At 47.8% G+C, this 20639-nt stretch overlaps 1 protein-coding gene across 2 annotated transcripts in view; it reads right to left on the reverse strand.

Moving 5' to 3' along the window:
* The window catches only part of LOC138577950 (tetraspanin-3-like), a 437846-nt gene that overhangs the window by 362331 nt on the left and 54876 nt on the right, over nucleotides 1-20639 (reverse strand). For both annotated transcript variants that reach the window (XM_069649670.1, XM_069649669.1), the window contains exon 2: nucleotides 18677-18868. In XM_069649670.1, the coding sequence (XP_069505771.1) occupies nucleotides 18677-18868 (192 nt within the window). The remainder of the gene's footprint in view (nucleotides 1-18676; nucleotides 18869-20639) is intronic.

Consider the following 20639-nt stretch of genomic DNA (forward strand, 5'->3'; position numbering starts at 1 on the left):
CTTGAGGGTGAGTTAGGGGTCATCTGCGTAGTTGTAGGCTGCCGTCAGTCCATGGGTTTGGATGAGTTTCATTAGGTGGGTCATTTAGATGCTGAAGAGGAGTGAGGAGAGGCTTGATCCAGGTGGTACACCACAGGTCATATTTTTTGTGCTTGATTGAGTGGTGAAATGTGGATCATTTCTGTTCGATCAGTGAGGAAAGATTTCAGTCATTGTAATACGGAGCTTTGTATACAGATTCCCCCAGTCTCTTGATTAGGATTGTGGGCCTGATCGTATCAAAGGCAGCTAATGTGTCCAGTAGTATGAGGGACGATTGGGTGTTGTCTGCATTCATTTTTAGGTTGTCCTCTATGGAGAGGAGTGCAGATCTGTTCCTCTCATGGGCCTGAAACCGACCTGTGATCGGTCAATTATTCCATTGCTTTCTACCGAGTAGTTCTTTGTACACATGGTTCTCCAGGATTTTTGCTGGGAACGGTAGGTTTGATATGGGCCTGTAGTTAGTAGGGACATCTGTATTTCCCATCTCATATTTTAGGAGAGGTTCAATGTATGCATATTTGAATGACTTTGGTACTATTCCAGTGTTTAGTGATAGGCTCATTATTAGTCAGATGTAGAGGGCTAGTGTTTTGTGGGCGAGTAGCTTTTTGTAGATGTCCAATGGGCATGGTTCACAGGGTGATCTGGCTATGCTGGTATCTTTTAGTAGTCTGTCGAAGATTTTCCCGCTTGCAGGTTCAAATTGATCGAGTGGTGTTGCGGGTTAGGATGCTGGCTTCTGGGAGGGTGGTGTTTGTGGTCCTGTGAGATGTGTCGATGGTCTGTTGTACTGCTTCTACCTTTAGTCTTAGGTGGGTCTTGATGCTGTTGCATAGGGTTTGTGAGGGTTCGATGTTGCAAAGTTTTTATTTCCTGGTTGATTGTAAACATTTCCTTTTACGGGTGTGTTGCCGATTGGATTTTCGGCGTATACTCTGCTTTCAGAACTGTTGATTTGTATAGCAGATTTTGTCATTCATAATTCATTTTGTCTATTTGGTTGTAGTGCTTCCTCCACCGCTTTACTAGTTTCCTGTTAGTTTTTATCAGGTCCCTTCATTCCTCTGAACAATAGTGCAGGTATTTTGTTCAGTGTGGGGTTGAAGAGTTTTAAGTGTGTTAGCTGATCTAATGCGCCCGCGATCCAGGTGTAAAGATTCCCTTCAACTGTGTCATTTCATTTAGGGGGAGATGATCTGGCTTAGTGTGTCAGTCCAGAAAAACTAAGCACCCCTTGAGGGTCCGGAAATGAATGATAATTGGTTGGCCGAAGACCAACCGCCTCATTTACAGTGTAAGAATATATATTCATTAGTCATTAGTTATTACGTAGCTATTAGTTTAACTAGAGTGAAGCCATTTTAAGATGACCAGAATCGCCATTTTGTTTTCTCTCTCTGCTCTCTCCTCTCTCCAACGTTGCCACTTTGCCTCATGTAAAACTGCTTTGCTGTAGATATTATTTCGCTTTTATGGTCCAAGGCTAAGAAACATTACACTGGAGAGCCAGACAGGAATGCCCAATTCCCTCCCTCTCGTATCCTTGAAGACAGGGAGCAAGGCATATAATCAGTACACGAATGCCAGTGAGTCTCTTGAAAGAATAGCAATGTACGAAACTAGCATTCAAAGAGTTGAATTATGTTCTTCTTTATGGCCCCCCTTCCTGAGCCCAGTGAAGCCCCGGAGAGCGGGCTGACTTCTAGAGCGAGAATCGAAACTTAGAGATAGGGAGGCCTGGTATGTGCCAGTCTCCTACGCACAGCTTGCCTTTAAAAAACAGAAACGCTGTGTTCTCGCAAACAAAGAATGGTGTCTGTAAAAATGGAGATTGCAACCTGTTACTAAATATGGTGGTCTGAAGTGTCATATTTGTCATGATGGTCACTCATCGCCTCCAATTCAAAGGGAAATTAATTGGGGGCGGCATCAATTGTGTTATTGCTGATTGTAAGGTGCTCCTTTTGTATATATGTATGTAACTGATGTACGACTCTTTTTGCTTGCGTCCCTCGAGGTCTGTTAGACACACGTCGCGGGGCGTGGGACCACTTGGAACTATTTGTATTGCAATAAACCCTAGATTTTGGGAACAGAACCTCGTGTTTGGCGTATCTATTCGTGTGTGGTGACTGTGCCTGGTTTCCACATTGGAGGGTCCCTCAGGGGCCCCTTCAAGATGGCGCCCGAATAGGGACCCTCCCCCACTTGTTCCATCGTGTACGTTGCAAAATAAGGAAGGCGACAAGAATGGCGAGGACGGGAGCGATCGAACCGGGATCGAGAGGTGTTTGGGGCGCCCTGCGTAAGTGATGAGACTCCTGTCTGCAGATCTGCACACCGCTGATCCCTGATCGACGTCCCCGGCCAGTGAAGGAGGCGAGGGTCCCGAAACGAGGCAGAGCCGAGATACGCAGACACGACGTCATTGGTTGCGTCAGTATACGGACGAATTGTGTCTTGGAAAGACAAATTGGTTGATCAGGTGAGTCGTACCCCGATTTGTAAGTAATCCTGATATTGGTTGAGAGTTGATTTTGCAAAATCAAACACCCAGGGTAAGTTTGATTAGCCAAGGGTAAGGTTAAAACATGCCTGGGGTATTGTCCACGTTGGCGGGATTTTTCCGCTGCGGTGAAAAATCTTTGGAAACTGGCCAGGAAGCACCACTGGGAGGAACGTCGGCTTATGAGATGTACATAAAGTATGGTATGGGAGCGATAATGTTGTGTGAGACTTGGCATAAGCAAACCAGAAAACCTTCAGTGGCCGATTGATGGGAGTTTTGAGATGGGACGTATAGATAACCTGGAAAAGGTGTTGATAAGTAAAAGAGCACGCCCTCTGGCACCTGACACCCTTAGGGACTGGAGAAGGGAAGCAATGCTCAGATACAGAAGTAGAGAGAAACATGCGCGTAGGCATAAGTCAAAGATGGAGAAAGCTGAGGAGAAAGAGGAAGAGTGGAGTAACAGCTTGAGAAAGGCAAGGCGGCGCTATGAATTGAGCATAGAAAAAATATATCCAGAAAGAGCTACGCACATCAGACGAATTGCTAAACAGAATTTGAACTGAAACAAAACAGGGCCCGAGGAGTGAAACGAAACAGACTACGACAGTAGCCGTCAATCAACCCCCTCCCGCTGTTCAGCTCCTCCCAACGCCAGCACAACCACAGGCTGCATCAGACACTGCACTGCCCACTAGCCAGCCAGTTCCGAGTGTTTTGCAATTACCACAGCCCCAACAGACGAGCCTCTCTCTCACTGCCCCCTACGCACCTTCCGATCAAGAGGGGGCCACTGTTCCGACTGCCCCTCCCATGAGTGGAATTGAGCAGAATGAATGTATGAGAGTAACTCATAGCGCTATCAGCAAGGAAAGAAAGCGTGAGCTGCAAGAACAAGCGGAGATATATATAGACGAGCATGATGAGGGATCCACGCTAGCGTCACTGTGTGACTTCAGAAGGAACAATGAAATGCAGGTATTGTTGGAATGCATGGGGGAATATTTGGCGCGACAATGGAAAAAGTTAATTGGAAAGTTACCACCGCAACGATTGTTGAATTTGAATGCATTAGCCCGTTGTAGAGGGAGAGATGAGGAGATAAAACAGCATGTAGATAGACTGTTTGAATTGAAGAATGAACTTGATGAAGAATATTCTGAAGTATTCGCCACACCGGAGAATAAGAGAAAAAATATTGAGCGGGGTAGAGACCGGCGATTTTCGTTATCAGCGGCACAAGGTAGTGCAGCACTAAAAGTATGTGTGCGGGAGGCACAAAAATGGATTTCAGATCCCAGTATTCCCACAATGGAAATACATGGAATATTTGATGAATACACTTTAGCAATGAAAAGGAGAGCCTTACAAACGATGGTTCAGTATTTGATTAATAAAAAGCGAGGGAAAAGTGAGCACCCCGGAAATGTTGGCGGTATATAAGAGAGCGATGGAACGGGGAACAGGAGAGACAGCCTTATCCCTCGATCTGGGAAGATTGTTGAATAAGAGGGAAGGGGGAGGAATAGTGAGTGTGGCCTTCCCCATGAGAGAAGTGCCCCCTAATTTTGTACCAAAGGTGGAGACTCCCGGAATAGGCAATGCGCCATCCCAGCACATTACACAGCCCAATATGTGCATGTTCCCTTTTCCAGGCAGGAAGTAAATAATATAAAACAGACAATCCCGGACATACGGAAAAATCCATCAGGGTTTTATAAAGAAGTGGAGTCCTTATTGCAGTCATCAGTGTTCACAATGGGTGATATAGATCTAATATTCCCTGTAACTTTACCAGCGGAGATATGGAAACGAATAAGAAAGGTAGATGATGAGACAGCCTATGGTGCCATGTGGGCGAATTTAATATTGGAGGATAAAAATAAAACAGTGGGAGCAGAGCCAGGGGCAAATATGTTAGCAATACCGGCAAGGATAATACAGAAGTTAAAAGAACTGGTCCCAGAGAAAAGAATCCAATGCGACAAGATGACGATGCGTGTGCAAGGTAAAGACGAGTTGGCCACAGATTATTTCAATAGATTCGAAGAAGTATTTACAGATTTCAGTGGACAGGATGTGAGTACAGAAGCAGGGAAAAATATGCGAGAGGATTAATACTTCCAATTTAAAATTTGATAATCACATCAGAAAGCGCATGGCAAGCGAAAACGTTAGAAGTATTACACATGGCTCAATATTATGAAAACAGGGTAAATACTGAGAAAGAAAGAGAAGCGAAGGATAGAATAAACTTAAAAACACAGGTGTTGCTCCAGCAGGTAGCAGGACACAACAGGGGAAGGGGAAATGCACAGAACAGGGGAAATTCGAGTATGCATGGAGGGCCTTTGGGATTAAACCAATGTGCATATTGCAGGGAGGAAGGACACTGGCGGGCACAATGTCAGCACTTGCAAAATAGAGGCAGAAATGGTCAGAGAAGGCCTCACAGAGGGCACAGAGGAACAAATGGTCATAACAGACATCATATGCAGCAGCATCAGAATGATCAAGGGAATGGTGCACAAAATCATGGCCAGGCTCTGAATCAAAATATACAGAAAAATCAGCAAGGTGCACAAATGTGAAATAGAGGAAGAGGGGGGAACATTTTTGATACTCAGACAGGTGCATACTATAATAATAGTGGTGATTACACATCAGATGACGTGTTGTTACCCCAATAGGACAGCCCAGGACAGGGGTCGGAACCAGTGTCTATTCCCGTGAATCAGAAAGGACTCTACGTAGAAATGAAGATCGGGAATGAAGAGCATAGATTCCTCATAGATACGGGGGTACAAAAGTGCTCGATAGATCATCATTTGGTTCCAGACATACCTCTGTCAGGGCGACAGAATATCTCAGTAGGGTTCGCAGGTACCCCAGTAATGAACCCCGAGTCAAAAAACAGTAGCAGTGACAATAGGGCCTTTTACTGAACATTGTCCATTTCTTTTAACAGAGCATTGTGGAGAGAATCTTTTATGATTAAATATATTGAAAAACTGAGTGCAGTTATCCATTGTACACCAGATGGGGTATTATTGACTATTTCTCCCCAGATTATGCCGACTTCTGAATTTATGACGGAACCTTTAACGGGAGAATTGAGTACAGTGCCAACTTGTATTTGGGCCGTGAATGACAATGATGTGGGATGTTTGAAAATAGAGCCACTAAAAATCACATTGAAAGAAGGAATAACGCTACTGCGTATTCCGCAGTATAAAATTTCAGCAGAAGGAGAAAAAGGATTGAAAAGTATTTTGATTTGGTGAAACTGGGAGTGATTGAAGAAATTACAGGTAGCGTGTGTAACAGCCCCATTCTTCCGGTGTACAAAAAAGGGGGTAAGGAACAAGTTACCTACCTGTAACTGTTGTTCTCCAGCATGGGTCTGGCATGTATTCACATGCTCATCAATATTCCCCGTCGTCAGGCTGGGAATACTCGGTAAAGAAAAAAAATCAGTATCAGTTTCGTTTCTGATCTGTCTTTCTTAGTAGTAACCAATCACTGATCTCTGGGTCATACTACCCCCAGCCAATGACTGCCCTCTCCCTAAGCCCCGCCTCTGGCAGCCATCTTCAGATTTGGTAGCACGCCAAGTGGCAGTATGACCAAGTGAAGAGCCGCAGAGGGGTAGGTGGGAGGGTTCGCATGTGAATCCATGCCAGACCCATGCTGGAGAACAACAGTTACAGGTCAGTAACTTGTTCCTTCTCCAGCATGGGGTCTGGCATGGATTCACATGCTCATGAATAAAATAATACATAGCAGTATACACATGCACAACCACAGGAGGTGGCAACAGGCTCAACATTAAGCAATACAACAACTCAACATTAAGCATCTCTTACCTCCTCACCAGGCTCACCTTAAGCGAACAGGTTGCGCAGCACTGCTTGGCTGACCCTGGACTCCTCCCTGGAGTCCCGATCGATGCAGTAGAATCTTGTGAAGGTGTGCGTCGACCTGCATGTAGCAGCCCTGCAGATGTCCAGCAGGGGCACACCAGACAGGAACGCCGTGGTAGCAGCGATCGCTCTGGTCGAATGGGCTCTCTGACGGCCGGGCAGCGGTCAGTTTGCCAACCGGTGACAATGCATGATGCAGCCGGAGAGCCATCTGGAAATGGAAGTCTTCGAGAGAGCCTTCCCTTGATTCACAGACCCAAAGTTCACAAACAGTTGTGACGTCTTCCGAAAACTCTTCGTGCGGTCCACGTAGAACTTCAACGCTCTAGCTACATCCATCGAGTGCAAAGTCCTCTCGGCCGGAGTCAAAGGCGACGGAAAGAAAACTGGTAGCACCAAGGGCTCGTTGAGGTGGAAGTCCGACGGCACCTTGGGCATGAAGGAGGGGTGCGTCCTCAGCACCACCCTCGCGTCAGGAAAAGTCAAGTATGGAGGCTTGCAGGATAGGGCCTGAATCTCTCCCACTCGTCGTGCAGAGGTGATGGCCACGAGGAACGCTATCTTCCATGACAGGAACTTCAAAGGTGTGCATAGGCTCGAACGGGGCTCCCATGAGCCTGGTCAGCACCACATTAAGCTCCCACGCCGGGGCAGGAGCCTTCACCGGCAGGAATGATCGGAATAGTCCCTTCATAAATTCCTTCACCAGGCAATGAGACCACAAGGACGCCCGTCCCGTCGTCCTGGTATATCGGGAGATGGCAGCCAGATGTATTTTTATGGAGGCGTGAGCCAGTCCAGCCTTGGCCAGCGACAGCAGGTACGGCAGCACTTGAGGGGCCGTAATTCACAGAGGGTTAATCTTCTGTGCATGGCACCAGACAGAGAACCTCTTCTATTTATAACCGTAACACGAGAGTTGAGGACGCCCTGGCCTTTGCAAGAACCTCTCTGCAATCAGCCGGGGTATCGTACCCTCCAAACTCTAGTGCTGCAGGAGCCAGGCCTGCAAGTTCAGCAACTGTAGGTCGTGGTGGAGAATGGCGCCTCCTTCTCTGGAGAGAAGGTCCGCGTCCGCCAGCAGCCTGACTGGTGGGGACGTTGACAAGTCCAGAAGGTCCGGGGACCAGATCTGCCTCGGCCACGCCAGTGCGACAAGGATCATCCTGCACCTGGACTTCTTGAGCTGGTTGATGAGGTGGAGCAGCAACGGCAATGGAGGGAACGCGTATAGAAACAGGCCGTCCCAAGGGAACGAGAAAGCATCGCCCATGCTCCTCGGCTGTGGGATCCTGCTGGCGAACCTCTGGCACTTGGAGTTATGTCGCCGCCGCGAACAGGTCGATCTGGGGTTTGCCCCATTGTTGGAAGAGTCGATCCACTTGATCCTGGCGCAGTTCCCACTCGTGGCACGAGCGCAGCTCTCTGCTTAGTGAGTCGGCGATGGTGCTTTTTATTCCTGCCAGGTGGAAGGGGACCAGAAACATCCCCTGGGCGACAGCCCAGTGCCACAGATCCTGGGCCTCCTTGGACAGGGCTGGGGATCTGGTGCCCCCCTGCTTCCGTATGTAGAACATCGTGGTGGTGTTGTCGGTGAAGATCCTCACCACTTTGTCCTTGAGGGACGGGAGGAACGATTTTAGCGCCCAGAACACTGCTCGGAGCTCCAAGATGTTGATGTGAAGAGACCTCTCCTCCGGGAGGCAAAGGCCTCTTGCGTGGAGATCTCCGGTGTGGGCCCCCCCAACTCTCCAGAGAGGCGTCCGTAGTCACTGTCTCCTGAAACACCGGGGTTTGAAAGTCCGTGCCTGTAGTGAGGTGAGCCCGGGTGCCCCACCATAGGATCGCCCGACGGAACTCCTCGTCGAGAGGGATCCTGTCCTCGAAGCAGGCCCTTGCCTGAAACCAGCGGGCGTCGAGGAACTCCTGTAGCGGATGCATCCGAAGTCTGCAAAGGGGCACAAGGTAGATGCATGTGGACATCATCCCGAGAAGGGACTTGATGGACCTCACCCTGGCCACGTCCGTGGCTAACAGGCGCCGCACCTTGCCCACGATGGTCATGGTCCTCTCCTCTGAAGGGGAGGCCAATTGCTCCACTGTATCGAGCTTCGCTCCCAAAAACAGTGGCACTTGCGATGGAACCAGGTGGGATTTGGGGTAGTTGATGGCGAACCCTAGCTCCGTGAGCAACCGGACGGTCATCACCGTATGATCGACGGTGAGTTCCCTTGACCTTGCCCGGATTAGCCAGTCGTCCAGGTAGGGGTAGACGTGGATCCCCTGCAGGCGCAGCCACGCCACCACTGGTGCCCGGCACTTGGTGAAAACCCTGGGTGCCGACTTTAATCCGAACGGTAGGGCTCTGAATTGGTAGTGGCGTCCCTGAACCACGAACCTGAGGAACTTCCTGTGCCTTTTTAGAATGGGGATGTGGAAGTAAGCATCCTCCAGGTCCAACGACGATAGGAAGTCGCCTTCCTCCAGCTGTCCCAGCACGTGCAGGAGGGTGATCATCCTGAATTTCTGCGCCTTGATGTATTTGTTTAACCGACGCAGGCCCAGGATGTGGCTCCAACCGCCTGTCTTCTTTCTGACGAGAAAGTACCTTAAGTACACTCCGGAGCCCCGGAGCCTCCTGGGGACGAGCTCGATGGCACCTTTCTTGAGCATCGCCTTTACTTCCAACAGCAGTTGAGGGACGTGATTCTCCTTCCTGGTCACGGGAGGAATGCGAGGGCACTTCTTTAGGAATTCCAGCGAGTGCTCGTTGGCCAGGGTGTCCAACACCCAACGATCGGTGGAGATGGACTCCCACATTCTGACGAACTTCGTCAGCCGGCCTCCCACCGGGGTGCGTCGGTGGGGGCCCGACAACCCGGCCTCCTTGGCGACGACGGCGGGAACCCCCTTGCTTGCCGCGACCTCTGTAGGCCTCCTGGGAAGAGGAGCGGGCCGCCTGGCGGTAGGTGGAGGAGCCACCGCTGGATCCTTTGGAGGCACCCTGTCTGCCTCCGGGGCTCCGAAAGGGCCGTCGCTGCTGTAGCACCCCAAGGGCCCGGGCCGTCTCCGAGTTGGTCTTGATGGCCTGTAGAGACTCATCCACCGCCTTACCAAAAAGGTTGTTGCCGTCGAACGGCATGTCCAACACTCTGGTCTGGACGTCCTGGCAAAAGTCTGTCGCCTTGAGCCATCCTCGTTGTCGGAGGCAAACTCCGATGCCCAGTTGGCGAAATCCAGTATCGGCAATGTCCGTTGCCACCGTTATGGTGTGATCCGACGCCACCTCGCCCTCCTGCAGAATTTCGCCCTTTTGTCATCAGGCAGGAAATAAAGCAGGGGAGCTAGCTTGAACCAGAGCTCCCTGTCGTAGCGGGCCACGATCGCTAAGGCATTGGCTGACTTAATCGTCGTCACCGCCGACATGACATGACTCGTTGTCCCATAGAGTCCAACTTCTTGCCCTCGCTGTCCGGCGGGGAAGTGGAAGTTGAAGCCGCCGCGCCCGCTGCCTTCTTCTTAGCCGCTGCCGAGACGACCGAGTCCGGCGTGGGCTGAGCCCTGAGGCACAAGGGGGTGGCATGGGGGACTCAGTACTTCTTCTCGTACCTGTCCCTCTTGGCGGGTGTCGTGGCAGGGTTCTTGAGGACAGCAAGCCCCTCGTCCCAGATGTCGTCGAGTAAAGGCACCGTGAGGACCGTCATCCTCTTAATCTCTCGTCGTTGGTACAGAAACCCCTCCTTTTTCTGTTCTTCAGGGCAGAGCAGGAAGAGCTCCGATGCCCTGGTTATCATGGCGTGGAAAGAGCCAACCTCGTCGGCTGGGGATGCCCGCGGGGGGGGGGGGGGGGGGTTTGACGACGGAATGTCCGCTGTGTCATTGCCGCCATCATCATCCGTCCCCCGGGATGAGGGGTCCACCGGTCTCGCTGGCACAAAGGGCGGAGCGGGGTGGACTCTCCTCCGCTTGTTCGGAGGGCTTCCCGACGGGCCAGGTTCTGGCTCCTCCGTCGGGGTGCGTGGTAATCTCGTCCTTATTTCGGTACATAAGGATTGGATTGCCAACAAAACGAGCTATCCTAGGACTCGGGCAATGGCTGCGATGGACGGGATGGCCCCTTTACTGGGCCCTGTTCGTCGTCGCCATCTTCGATCACGTCAGCAGGGACCGTCCCCTGGGATTGAACCTTCTCCAACCTCTCGTTGAGGTTTATGAACCTCTCGTTGAGTCCTATGGACCTTTCGTTGAGGCCCTTCTCGGTCTCCACCAGTTCCTCCTCAGAGGCCGATTCCGAGTCTGTAATGGCCACTGGCCCCTACCCCTCTTTTTCAGCCAGGGGCTTCACGGGGGTCTTAGCGATGGGCTGGAAAGAGGATTCCCTCTGCGGCGGCAGGGATACTCTGGGCCCAGAGGCCGTTTCCATTGGCGTAGTCTCAGCCGGCTCCGCCAGGGTCGCAGCGACCACTTCGGTAGAGGCCTTAGCCGGGTGGATCAAAGCCCTCACCACCTTAGGTGTGTCCTGGGCCTTCGCCTTGGGGGGAGGGTCAGCGCCTCGCTCCCCCTTCGAGATCAACCGGGTCCGCTCCAGCGGCCTACCCGGGTTCTCGGACTTCCTCTTACCCGAACCAGAGCGCTGACTCATGGTCGAACGTGCCGGGGAAGTAGCGCCCTGCTAGGCAACCGAAGAGCCCGACCTTTCGGCACTCCCGGAGCCCGCATACTCGCAGTGCTTGGCCTTCTGTTGGGCCCCCGTCGCCGGGGCGCCCTCAAAGGACTTAGAAGCCCGCTCAGACTTCTTCTTCGCCTTCTCACCTGCTGTGCCCTTCTCCAGCCAGGTGGCGAGGCGGGAACGACGATCTTGTTGGGTCCGTTACGAAAGGTTCTTGCAGAACACAGTCCTTCTCCACGTGTGTCTTGTCCCCATGGAGGCAGTAGAGACATCGCGAATGCTCGTCCTCCTTGAAAACGTTATATAATCCGCATCCAGGGCAGTTTCTGAACAGCTTGGATCCGGGCGTCGAGCTCCCCTTGTCCTGGGCCATGTCCGTTGAGGTAGGCCGCAGATCTTCCAGAATCCTCCAAGAAGTGTAAACTCAACAAAAACTTCACCCTTGAGGGGCGTAGAAGAATTCCGAAATGGGTCCCCGTTATCGGAAGTAGAAACGGTGGAGCTAGAGGCTCGATTAAACCGAAAAAATTAGAAATTCTCCTGAAAAAGCCTGAAAACGCAGTAAAAAAAACTCAAGAGCTAAACACGAGGACTCCCAACACTTGAGTGTGCGGTAAAAATCTGAGGATGGCTGCCAGAGGCGGGGCTTAGGGAGAGGGAAGTCATTGGCTGGGGGCAGTATAACCCAGAGATCAGTGATCCGTTACTACTAAGAAAGACAGATGAGAAACGAAACTGGATACTGATTTTTTCTTTACCGAGGATTCCCAGCCTGACGACGGGGAAGATTCATGAGCATGTGAATCCATGCCAGACCCCATGCTGGAGAATGAGGTACCGTACCGTTTTATTATTGATCCCCGTGCACTGAACAAAGTGGTAGATCCCCAATTCCCATTAGTGCCAGACGTCACTATGATCTTGACAATGATCCATGCATCAGCAGAATATTTTAGTGTTGTTGATTTAAAAAACGCCTTCTTCAGCATTCCAGTACACAAAGAAAGCAGGTATTCATTTGCTTTCACTTTAGGAGGACGATCATTCACATTTACACGCATACCACAAGGCTATACTGAAAGTCCAAGCATATATAGTAGAGCATTGAAAGAACAGTTGGACATGTTAGAATTACCAGCAGACTGTGTATTGCTACAATACATTGACGATTTATTAATCGCTGCTGACACCGAAGAGATGTGTAAAAAAGGTACTATTTTACTATTGACCCATCTAGCTGCGCATGTCCATAAAGCGAGCCTAAAGAAATTCCAATACTGTCAGAAAGAAGTAGCTTACTTGGGTTACTTACTTTCCAAGGAAGGGAGAAGATTAACGCCTGAAAGAATAAAGAGCATTTCTGCTATGCCTATCCCAACGACACAGAAAGGTGTGAGAGCTATAATAGGCATGGCTTCATATTGTCGTCAGTGGATTGTGAACTTTGCTTTGATTGTGAAGCCAAGGGTGGAGCTAACAAAGAAAAATGCTGTGGTACCTTTGCAGTGGAATGAAGAGTGTCAGAAAGCATTTGATTCGCTAAAAACCATTTTGAGTTCTGCTCCAGTTTTGGGCACACCGAATTATGAAAAGGTTTTTAGGCTATTTGTGCATGAGAACGAAGGATGCGCGTTGTCTGTCTTAACAAAGGAACAAGGTGGAAGAAATAGGCTGTGCGGCTATTTTTCTTCTGCGCTGGAACCTGTAGCGTGCGCACTACCACGATGTTTGCGAGCTGTTGCAGCGGCTGCTGCGTCGGTGAAACAAACAGAAGGGATGGTATTGGGGCACACTTTAATCTTGATGGTGCCACATGCCATAGATGTTCTACTCAATAGAACGCAGACGCAACACCTCACCTCTGCTAGATTGACTAGATATGAAATTGTATTGTTCGCGCCCCACATCCAAATTATGAGGTGTAGCACTTTGAATCCAGCAGAATTAATGCCAATGCCCGGGGAAAACAGTGGTGGGACTGAATCACCTCCCCATGATTGTTTAATGGTTACTGAGGAAGAAACAAAAGGGAGAATTGATTTGAGTGATACACCCCTAAAAGAACCAGAAGGGGAACGGTTTTGTGACGGCTCTTGTTTTAAATTACCTGACGGCACATCAACTGCCGCATATACGGTCACCACATTAAAAAGCGTTGTGGAGAGTAATAGAATTCCTTACAACTCCGCCCAAGCAGCAGAGATAATTGCCTTAACAAGAGCTTGTGAAATTTCAGAGAACTTGAGTGTAAATATCTACTGATAGCCAGTACGCCTTTGGCGTAGTCCATAACTTTGGCCGATTATGGGCCGAGAGAGGTTTCCCAACATCCCATGGGGCTAGAATACAACATGGCCCTCTGATTGTGCGATTACTGTCTGCACTTACATGTCCAAAGCACCTGTCAAAAATGAAATGCGAGGCGCATAAAAAAGTGACATGTAACGTGGGAAAAGGAAATGCATTTGCAAACAAAAATGCGAAACAGACTGCGACTGACTTGAATACAAAAATGTTGACAGTACAATCAGAGGAAGTGCCCTGCATGATAAATATTGGAACTGTAACTGTTAGAGAAATGCAGGCGGAAGCTACCGCCGACGAAATACAGGGATGGGCCAAGGGCTCTGCAGAATTGGACTTGGAGGGATGTTGGGTGTACAAGAAAAGCGGGCTTTGGATGTTACCAAATGCAATGGTTACAATGGCTAACAGTCCCACACACATCTGCGCAAAGAAAATAGTCCAATATTTAGCCACAGTTTGGGAAAATCCACTTATAAAAAAGAATGCCGAGAGGTTGCTCCAAAACTGCATTACGTGCTTACAGCACAATGTGGCAAAAGGAACAGTGACTCCAACGGGAAGTTTCGGACCTCCCTCTATGCCATTTGAAGTAATACACTTTGACTTTATAAAAATGGAAAGGTGCCAAAATCTGAAGTACGTTCTAGTGCTCATATGTGCATTTAGCAAATGGGTGGAAGGGTATCCTTTGAAAGATTGCACAGCAATGAGCACGGCGAAAGTAATGCTAAAAGAGTATTTGTCTCGCTTTGGTATGCCATATGGTCGGACAATGGTCTGCAATTTGTGGCTGCAGTGATATTACAGATTTGTGCAGGATTACAGATCGATAAGAGATTCCACAGTTCAAGACATCAGAGTTCGGCCGGTTTTATTGAACGCCATAACGGAATTCTAAAGTCCAAGATCAGTAAGATCTGTGCGGGCAGCAAATTAAGTTGGGTAGATGCATTGCCAATAGCGTTACTATGCATGCGAACGTCAGTGCAGGCCAGAACTGGGCTCTCCCCTTATGAGATCATAATGGGGAGACCAGCGAATGTGTGGTGCGCACCTCAGCCGAGGAAAATGAGTGAGATTGAATACCCTGTACTCAGCATTTACTGTAATTTGTTAGTAAAAAAACTGTTTGATTCATCAGCAGGTGCAGGAGGCATTACCGGTGTGGTATACTGTCCCAGGACATGCTGATAAGGAACTTCGAACGGAAAACATCGTTAGCACCCAGGTGGCGTGGGCCGTATCAGGTACTATTAACCACGCAGACAGCACTACGCGTGGATGGACGCAAGGCGTGGATTCATACCACGCACGCCAAGAAAGTCCCATCGCCATTCGATACGTCAACTGATCGGGACAAAGACCAGAAAGAGACAACAGCGGTTCCAGAAACGGAAAAGGCCATTACCAGTCATTTGCAACGGAAGTTACCTGCTCCTGGAACAGAGCCTGATGAGAATGCCATAAAAACGGAAGAGCAAAGAGTGCCTCAACGTTGTCCAGCAGATTCTGCATCACTGCTGGCCGACTTCAAACGCATACCTCTGTGGCGCCCACCATCTTCTGTTGAGCCACAGCCTGCATTGTTGCCTGGGCACCCATCATCATCTGCCATTGTGCCCCAGGCTGACTCCAAGCTTGAGACCGGAAGTGCACTCGCATTATTTGTTGATCACACGGTACCAGAAGCAAATCGGTACAACCTGCAGAGCAGAAAGAAGGAGTGATCACATTTTTCATCTCTTGGTGAATTTCTTGCCTCGGTTTCCTATTTTCGGATGAAGTGAGAACCGGAAGCCTAGAGGAGGGTTACGTAAGAGTTGTGCAAATTAGACAGCTCACGAAACGCAACGCCTCGGTGCTAAATCCATGTGTCAGGAACCCGAGTGAACAAGCGGGGCGCACGTGGTACAAAGGAAGCTGCTCTGAAATTCTAGAGCAATGTGCAAAATGCACAGAGGCCTTGCCAGATGAATAGGCAATCCAGGCAGACAGAAAACTGGCATAAAAAGATTGTAGACATTGATTGAACTATTTCAACATCCGGAGAAGCACAAGAGCAAACAATATTCACGACGAGCACAGCTCGAGCACAGGAAGAAGGACGAGGGAAGACTGTCGGAACCTGCAAATGCCTCCTCTTGCACCAATGCTGATAGCGAGTTAAACGTAGTACATAATAAGGTGAAAAAGGACATGGTCGAAAGAATTGTATGTTGGGTCTAACCATAGTAATGTGCATAATGAGTATATTATCCCCAGTGTTGACCATAACAGTGTTATGGTTCCTAGAAGAAATGCACCCTCTTGAAGTACTTTTGCCCATGATGAACATTTCCACAACGGAAAGCCCAGTCCATGTGATTTCCTATACCTTGTCCCCAATGGAAGAGAAACATAGGGAAGGATATGGGAACAACACATTGCTGTTAATAATGAATATGACACACTCAATCCTAAGAAAAAATAATTGTTGGGTTTGTGCCCACCTGCCGCAGCATGGTGGTCAGGGAATAGGATGGTATGTACAGCCCCTGCCCTTAACTTCTGCATGTTATGCTTCTCTGAGTGCCCTATATTATGGGAAATGGAACGAAAGTGAACCTGGTCAACTAGATAAAACAAATATGAATGAATTCGAGAAAGTAATTATGAAACCGGTGGGTTGCTCAGTGTTCCAAAAAAGACGATTAATTACACCAGCAATAATGCCACAGGATAGATTGTCTGTACCTTATAAAACTTCTGTGATCACGTTCCACATGAACCCACATAGGAATAAGGATGCGGAACCCCCTTCATATACAGTGAATTATAACCCTCATTCTGTCCCATTCTGTTTAAGAACAAGGGTTCTTTCCAGGTAGGAACATTTACCAGATGCAGGAATATAGCATTCCTTGATAAAGAAGTGGAACCAATATATGTGGGAGATCCTGTGTTTTTTATATGTGGAGAAAAAGCATATCCTTTGTTACCTAGGAACTGGGGAGGTACGTTTTATTTGGGATTTCTGTTCCCTAGGGTGTTTCTTTTAAAAACATCAGACATAACCAAATTGACTAGGTCACGACCTTGCCGTAATATTGAAGACGGGTTGATTGCAAACTAGCTTGTTTCTTGTCTCAAAGCATGACGGTGGGATTATTGCATGCTAATTATTAAACCAAGGTTTTTCAAATACAGGCAATTGAAACTCAAAAAAAAGTTGGTTGTGGCCATCTTATTTGAAGTGAGTTTTTAAGCTTCCTTGAACAGTATGACAACGAACTGATATATATATATATATAGTCCAACAACGTATACTACCAACAGTTGGCACACGGTGGCAGTGCCCGATATAAGATGTTCATATATAAGAAAATTGTGAGAGAAACGTTTGTAAGTAGCTTGCAAGGATGAATGTACATTTCCATATGGTGGAAATACCCGTCACATGATGTGAGCAGTTTAACATATTACGGCAAATGATGGAACATGAGCATACAGTCGCATCATCGGGCAAATTATTTGGGTAACGCACACATGCACACGCACACGTTTTCGCAATAAATAGCAGACAGCCCCCTTAATCTGCTCTGACGCATTAACCCCAGATTTCATTTCGTTCTCCACTACAGGGCCCTTTGTACCGAATATGCTTGTTGCTGCTCTTAAATTTGTAGCCAAATATTAATGTTCCCCCACTTCCGCACCCGTTTACCAGGTAACGCTTTCCATTCAACTAATCAGCACACTGTAGGAGTTGTGCGTTTGCTGCTTTCAAATGAAACATAATACCAGAATTATTTTTTACTTTTTTTCTTTAAATAAACCAGTTTTTGGCCAAGTGATGTCCCAACGAAATTGAAGTCATAAATGAAAAGGAACCAGGGCTTCTCTTACACAAGACTATAAATTAATGCAAATGTGTCCCTTCATCAAACAGTTTGCCTTTCGTTGGCACTTTCATTCCATCTTCCACTAATCCCCTTCTCCTACATGCCGTCTATGGATCCAATGTGTAAGGTAGCAACAAACACAGAAAAAGGCAAAATATTGAATTTTACATATGCAGAATATTCTCCCGTTTACCTTGCGCTCCCCGTACATACCATCTCACTCTGGTTGTCTGCCCTCATTAACTTTCATTGTTTTTCTTTCTGTAACACTCCCTGGGCCCCCAACAACCCATTTTGTCAGGCCACTGTCTCTCTCGGGTAATGGAGTGCATAAGCACTTTCTGCTCCTGCAGTTTCGACAGCCAGCTATCACTGCTGTCGCCTGCTGCACCTAGAACCACACATTGGGCCTCACGAGTCCGGCGGTAGCCGTGCCGGAAAAACTGGCAGACTGCCGCCGGACCGGTAATTCATAATCACCAGGGCATTACAACCCCCGTGACCCGGTAATTCTGGAGGCAGAATTCTGTAAAGCCCCATTTCCATGGGGATGGGGACAATGGAAACACCAGTACCGTCTATGAGGGAGCCGGTGTTTCCATGTCCGCCTGCAGGCGGGTGGTGTTACGTCCGTCAGGACGGACCTGGCGGGTGCGACACCTCCCGCCTGCAGGTCTCGTAATCAGCCGGTCCGGAAACAACAGTGGGAGCGGATTTACCGCCACTGTGGTTTCCGGAACGGCTGACTTGTAATGAGGCCCACTTTTTGCTTAATCAAAGCATGGCACCAGCCCGTGAGTCAGCTTCACCGCAGAATACTGCCACCTGCAAATTGCTCCAGAATATGCAAGGGCTTCTGCCTCCACCACCCTCTCCCTCGCATCCAAATCCCATACCTTGTGCCGCCCCCGATCAGTTTAAACAGAGTCCACAAACTAGCTACCGAGTAAAAGCGTGAGGTGCACAGCTGCCTTGGCTAACACAGGATGTCGCCTTCAGGATCTTCGTTGTGATTAATATGTGGAAGGCGCCAAGAGTGATTGAACTGCAAAACACTTTCATTTTTCCCTCCAAACACCTTAGACAGAGAAGTCTGGCTCAGGTTGTGTGCTTTCACTGAACTAACAGTTTGGCAGTTCTTCATGGATTGTGCTTTTGAATCATTCCAAGGCACATACGCAATTGTCTCTTAGCCCGAAAGACACTACATGAGCGAAAGCGATGCGTGCTGGTATCAACAACCACTGAGAAAGAACATTCGCGCAGAAATCAACCATGGAATAGCATCCCAGCTAAAATGGCCAAAAGCCATGACACTATGGATGAAAAAGGATATACTCACAGTTGCTTGCTGACAACGAGCGTCCTTACGGGGCATACATAATCCCACCAAACTTGTGATAATCAGAAAGGCGGCGGCTCCGATGGCCAGCATGGCCGGCAAGGCGATGAAGTAGTCTTGGAAGAAATAGTGATACTTCAGGTATATCAGGATCAAACTCACCCCAGCAAAGGCCATGAACCCCCCGCAACCCTAAAAGCAAAGACATAAAAAAATGATTAAACACTGCCCTGAGATATAGATCATGGGCACTACACTTGGAAAAAATACACTTCCGTTAATAAGAACAGATCAAGGCCTACATCAATTTAATGGTAAAGACCACATGAAGAGGGCGCTTCTACTTAAACTAAAACACCAGTGACTTGGTCCTTATTGAGAATCGTGTATGTACGCACTTTGCAGTTAGTGCACATGCAAGTAATACAAATAATATCAAATTCCTTCAGAACAGAAATTTTTGGCCCTCTATGAAAGATCATTTTCGCCTGAACATAGAGATTTCAACTACAACGCAACTCCTGAGTAGGAGCGACAGCGCAGGCCTTAGTGGGCTTCCAGAGGAGCTCTGTAGGAGACTTTCATAGAAGGGTTCAACATCATAGCTGCTGAATATAGGTCTGGATTATATTCGCTGTCCTTAAAGTAAAATCTAATCATTGTTCTGAACGACTTGGGTAAGAGGCTAAAAATCATCCTGTGGAACACCAGAAGTTAAACACGTCGTGCCGAAAGGCCCCCTTTACAAGTGGTAAATGCACAGGACTTCATATTATTACAAGAAATGTGGTTTTATCAAGGCCCCTTATATGAGGGCTTCACTTCCACTATTAGACCTGCCTTAAAGCGGTCCAGGAAAAAGCATAAGGCAGGATTGTTAATTGGTGTGAAAAAACATTAAAATGCTAAATGGGTTCGTTATTGATGGTGCTCTAGTATTGCCCATTTCTCTTGATGGTACAGGTGTCACACAGAGTGATTCATGTGTAACAACCTCCTAATCTAAAAATCAATCATAAATTAAAAGCCTTCATGTATTGCTGCTATTTGTCTTTATGGTATTCTCAATTTCCAAATGAAACAGTATGGAAAGATGGACGACTTGAATGCCAGATGCCCCATTTATGATGATTTAGGTGGCCCTTTTGAAAGTGAGTTGGTGGTAAATTAAATCCAGGGTAACTTTAAAACCTAAAGGAAAAGACAGTCCGTAGATTGAGCTTGGGGTGATCAATAATGTTGAACGGCAGATTAACTGGGGATACTTCAGAGGAATACAAATGGCAGTCCATTTCTTCTGAAGCCACGTTAGATTAGTTTTTATTAACTGTCGCCATTACATTTTTTATTATGGGTAATCCCAAAAGCAATCATTTAACCCTTTTCCTTATTTTAGTTTTCCGTTAGAAAGATGTTAACTGAAAGTATGTTGGGGATGTTTAGACCTTGCGAGGCTGTCTACAACTTTATTATTGGGGTAGTGCTTGAGCACAGACCTAGCTTTGGGAAGTAACAGAGCATTGGATCGTAATATCTCTATATTCAATTTACTTTTTGCGTCTTGCCTCCAAGATGGGTATCCCTTTCCTTGGACTTTTAGTGTTTTCCAGTGGGGTCAAAAAAATATGTAGTATCACCCTGAGCGTTAAGTGTGATTCAGTTAAAGGTAATAATATTACATTTGATTGGCTTATTGTAAATAGGAACATAATGTACCAATACTGAGCTTCCAAAAGTCTCATATTTGAGAACAACAATGTTTCGTTTTATCATACTACTGTTGCTAGAATAAACAAATTGGTTAACCCACTAAGGGAGAATATGTGTAAACAAGTTAAAGAGTGTCTGAAAAGAGGGGACTGGTTTACAACGACAGAAGGCAAGGACACTGAAACGCTCTTCTCCCCTCTCTATGTTCGATAAACCTAGATCCTTTTTGGCCACTTACCTGACAAGGTCAACG

The sequence above is a fragment of the Ambystoma mexicanum genome, chromosome 1p, assembly GCF_040938575.1.
Source record: "Ambystoma mexicanum isolate Mex_15411 chromosome 1p, UKY_AmexF1_1, whole genome shotgun sequence".
In the NCBI taxonomy this organism is placed as follows: domain Eukaryota; kingdom Metazoa; phylum Chordata; class Amphibia; order Caudata; family Ambystomatidae; genus Ambystoma; species Ambystoma mexicanum.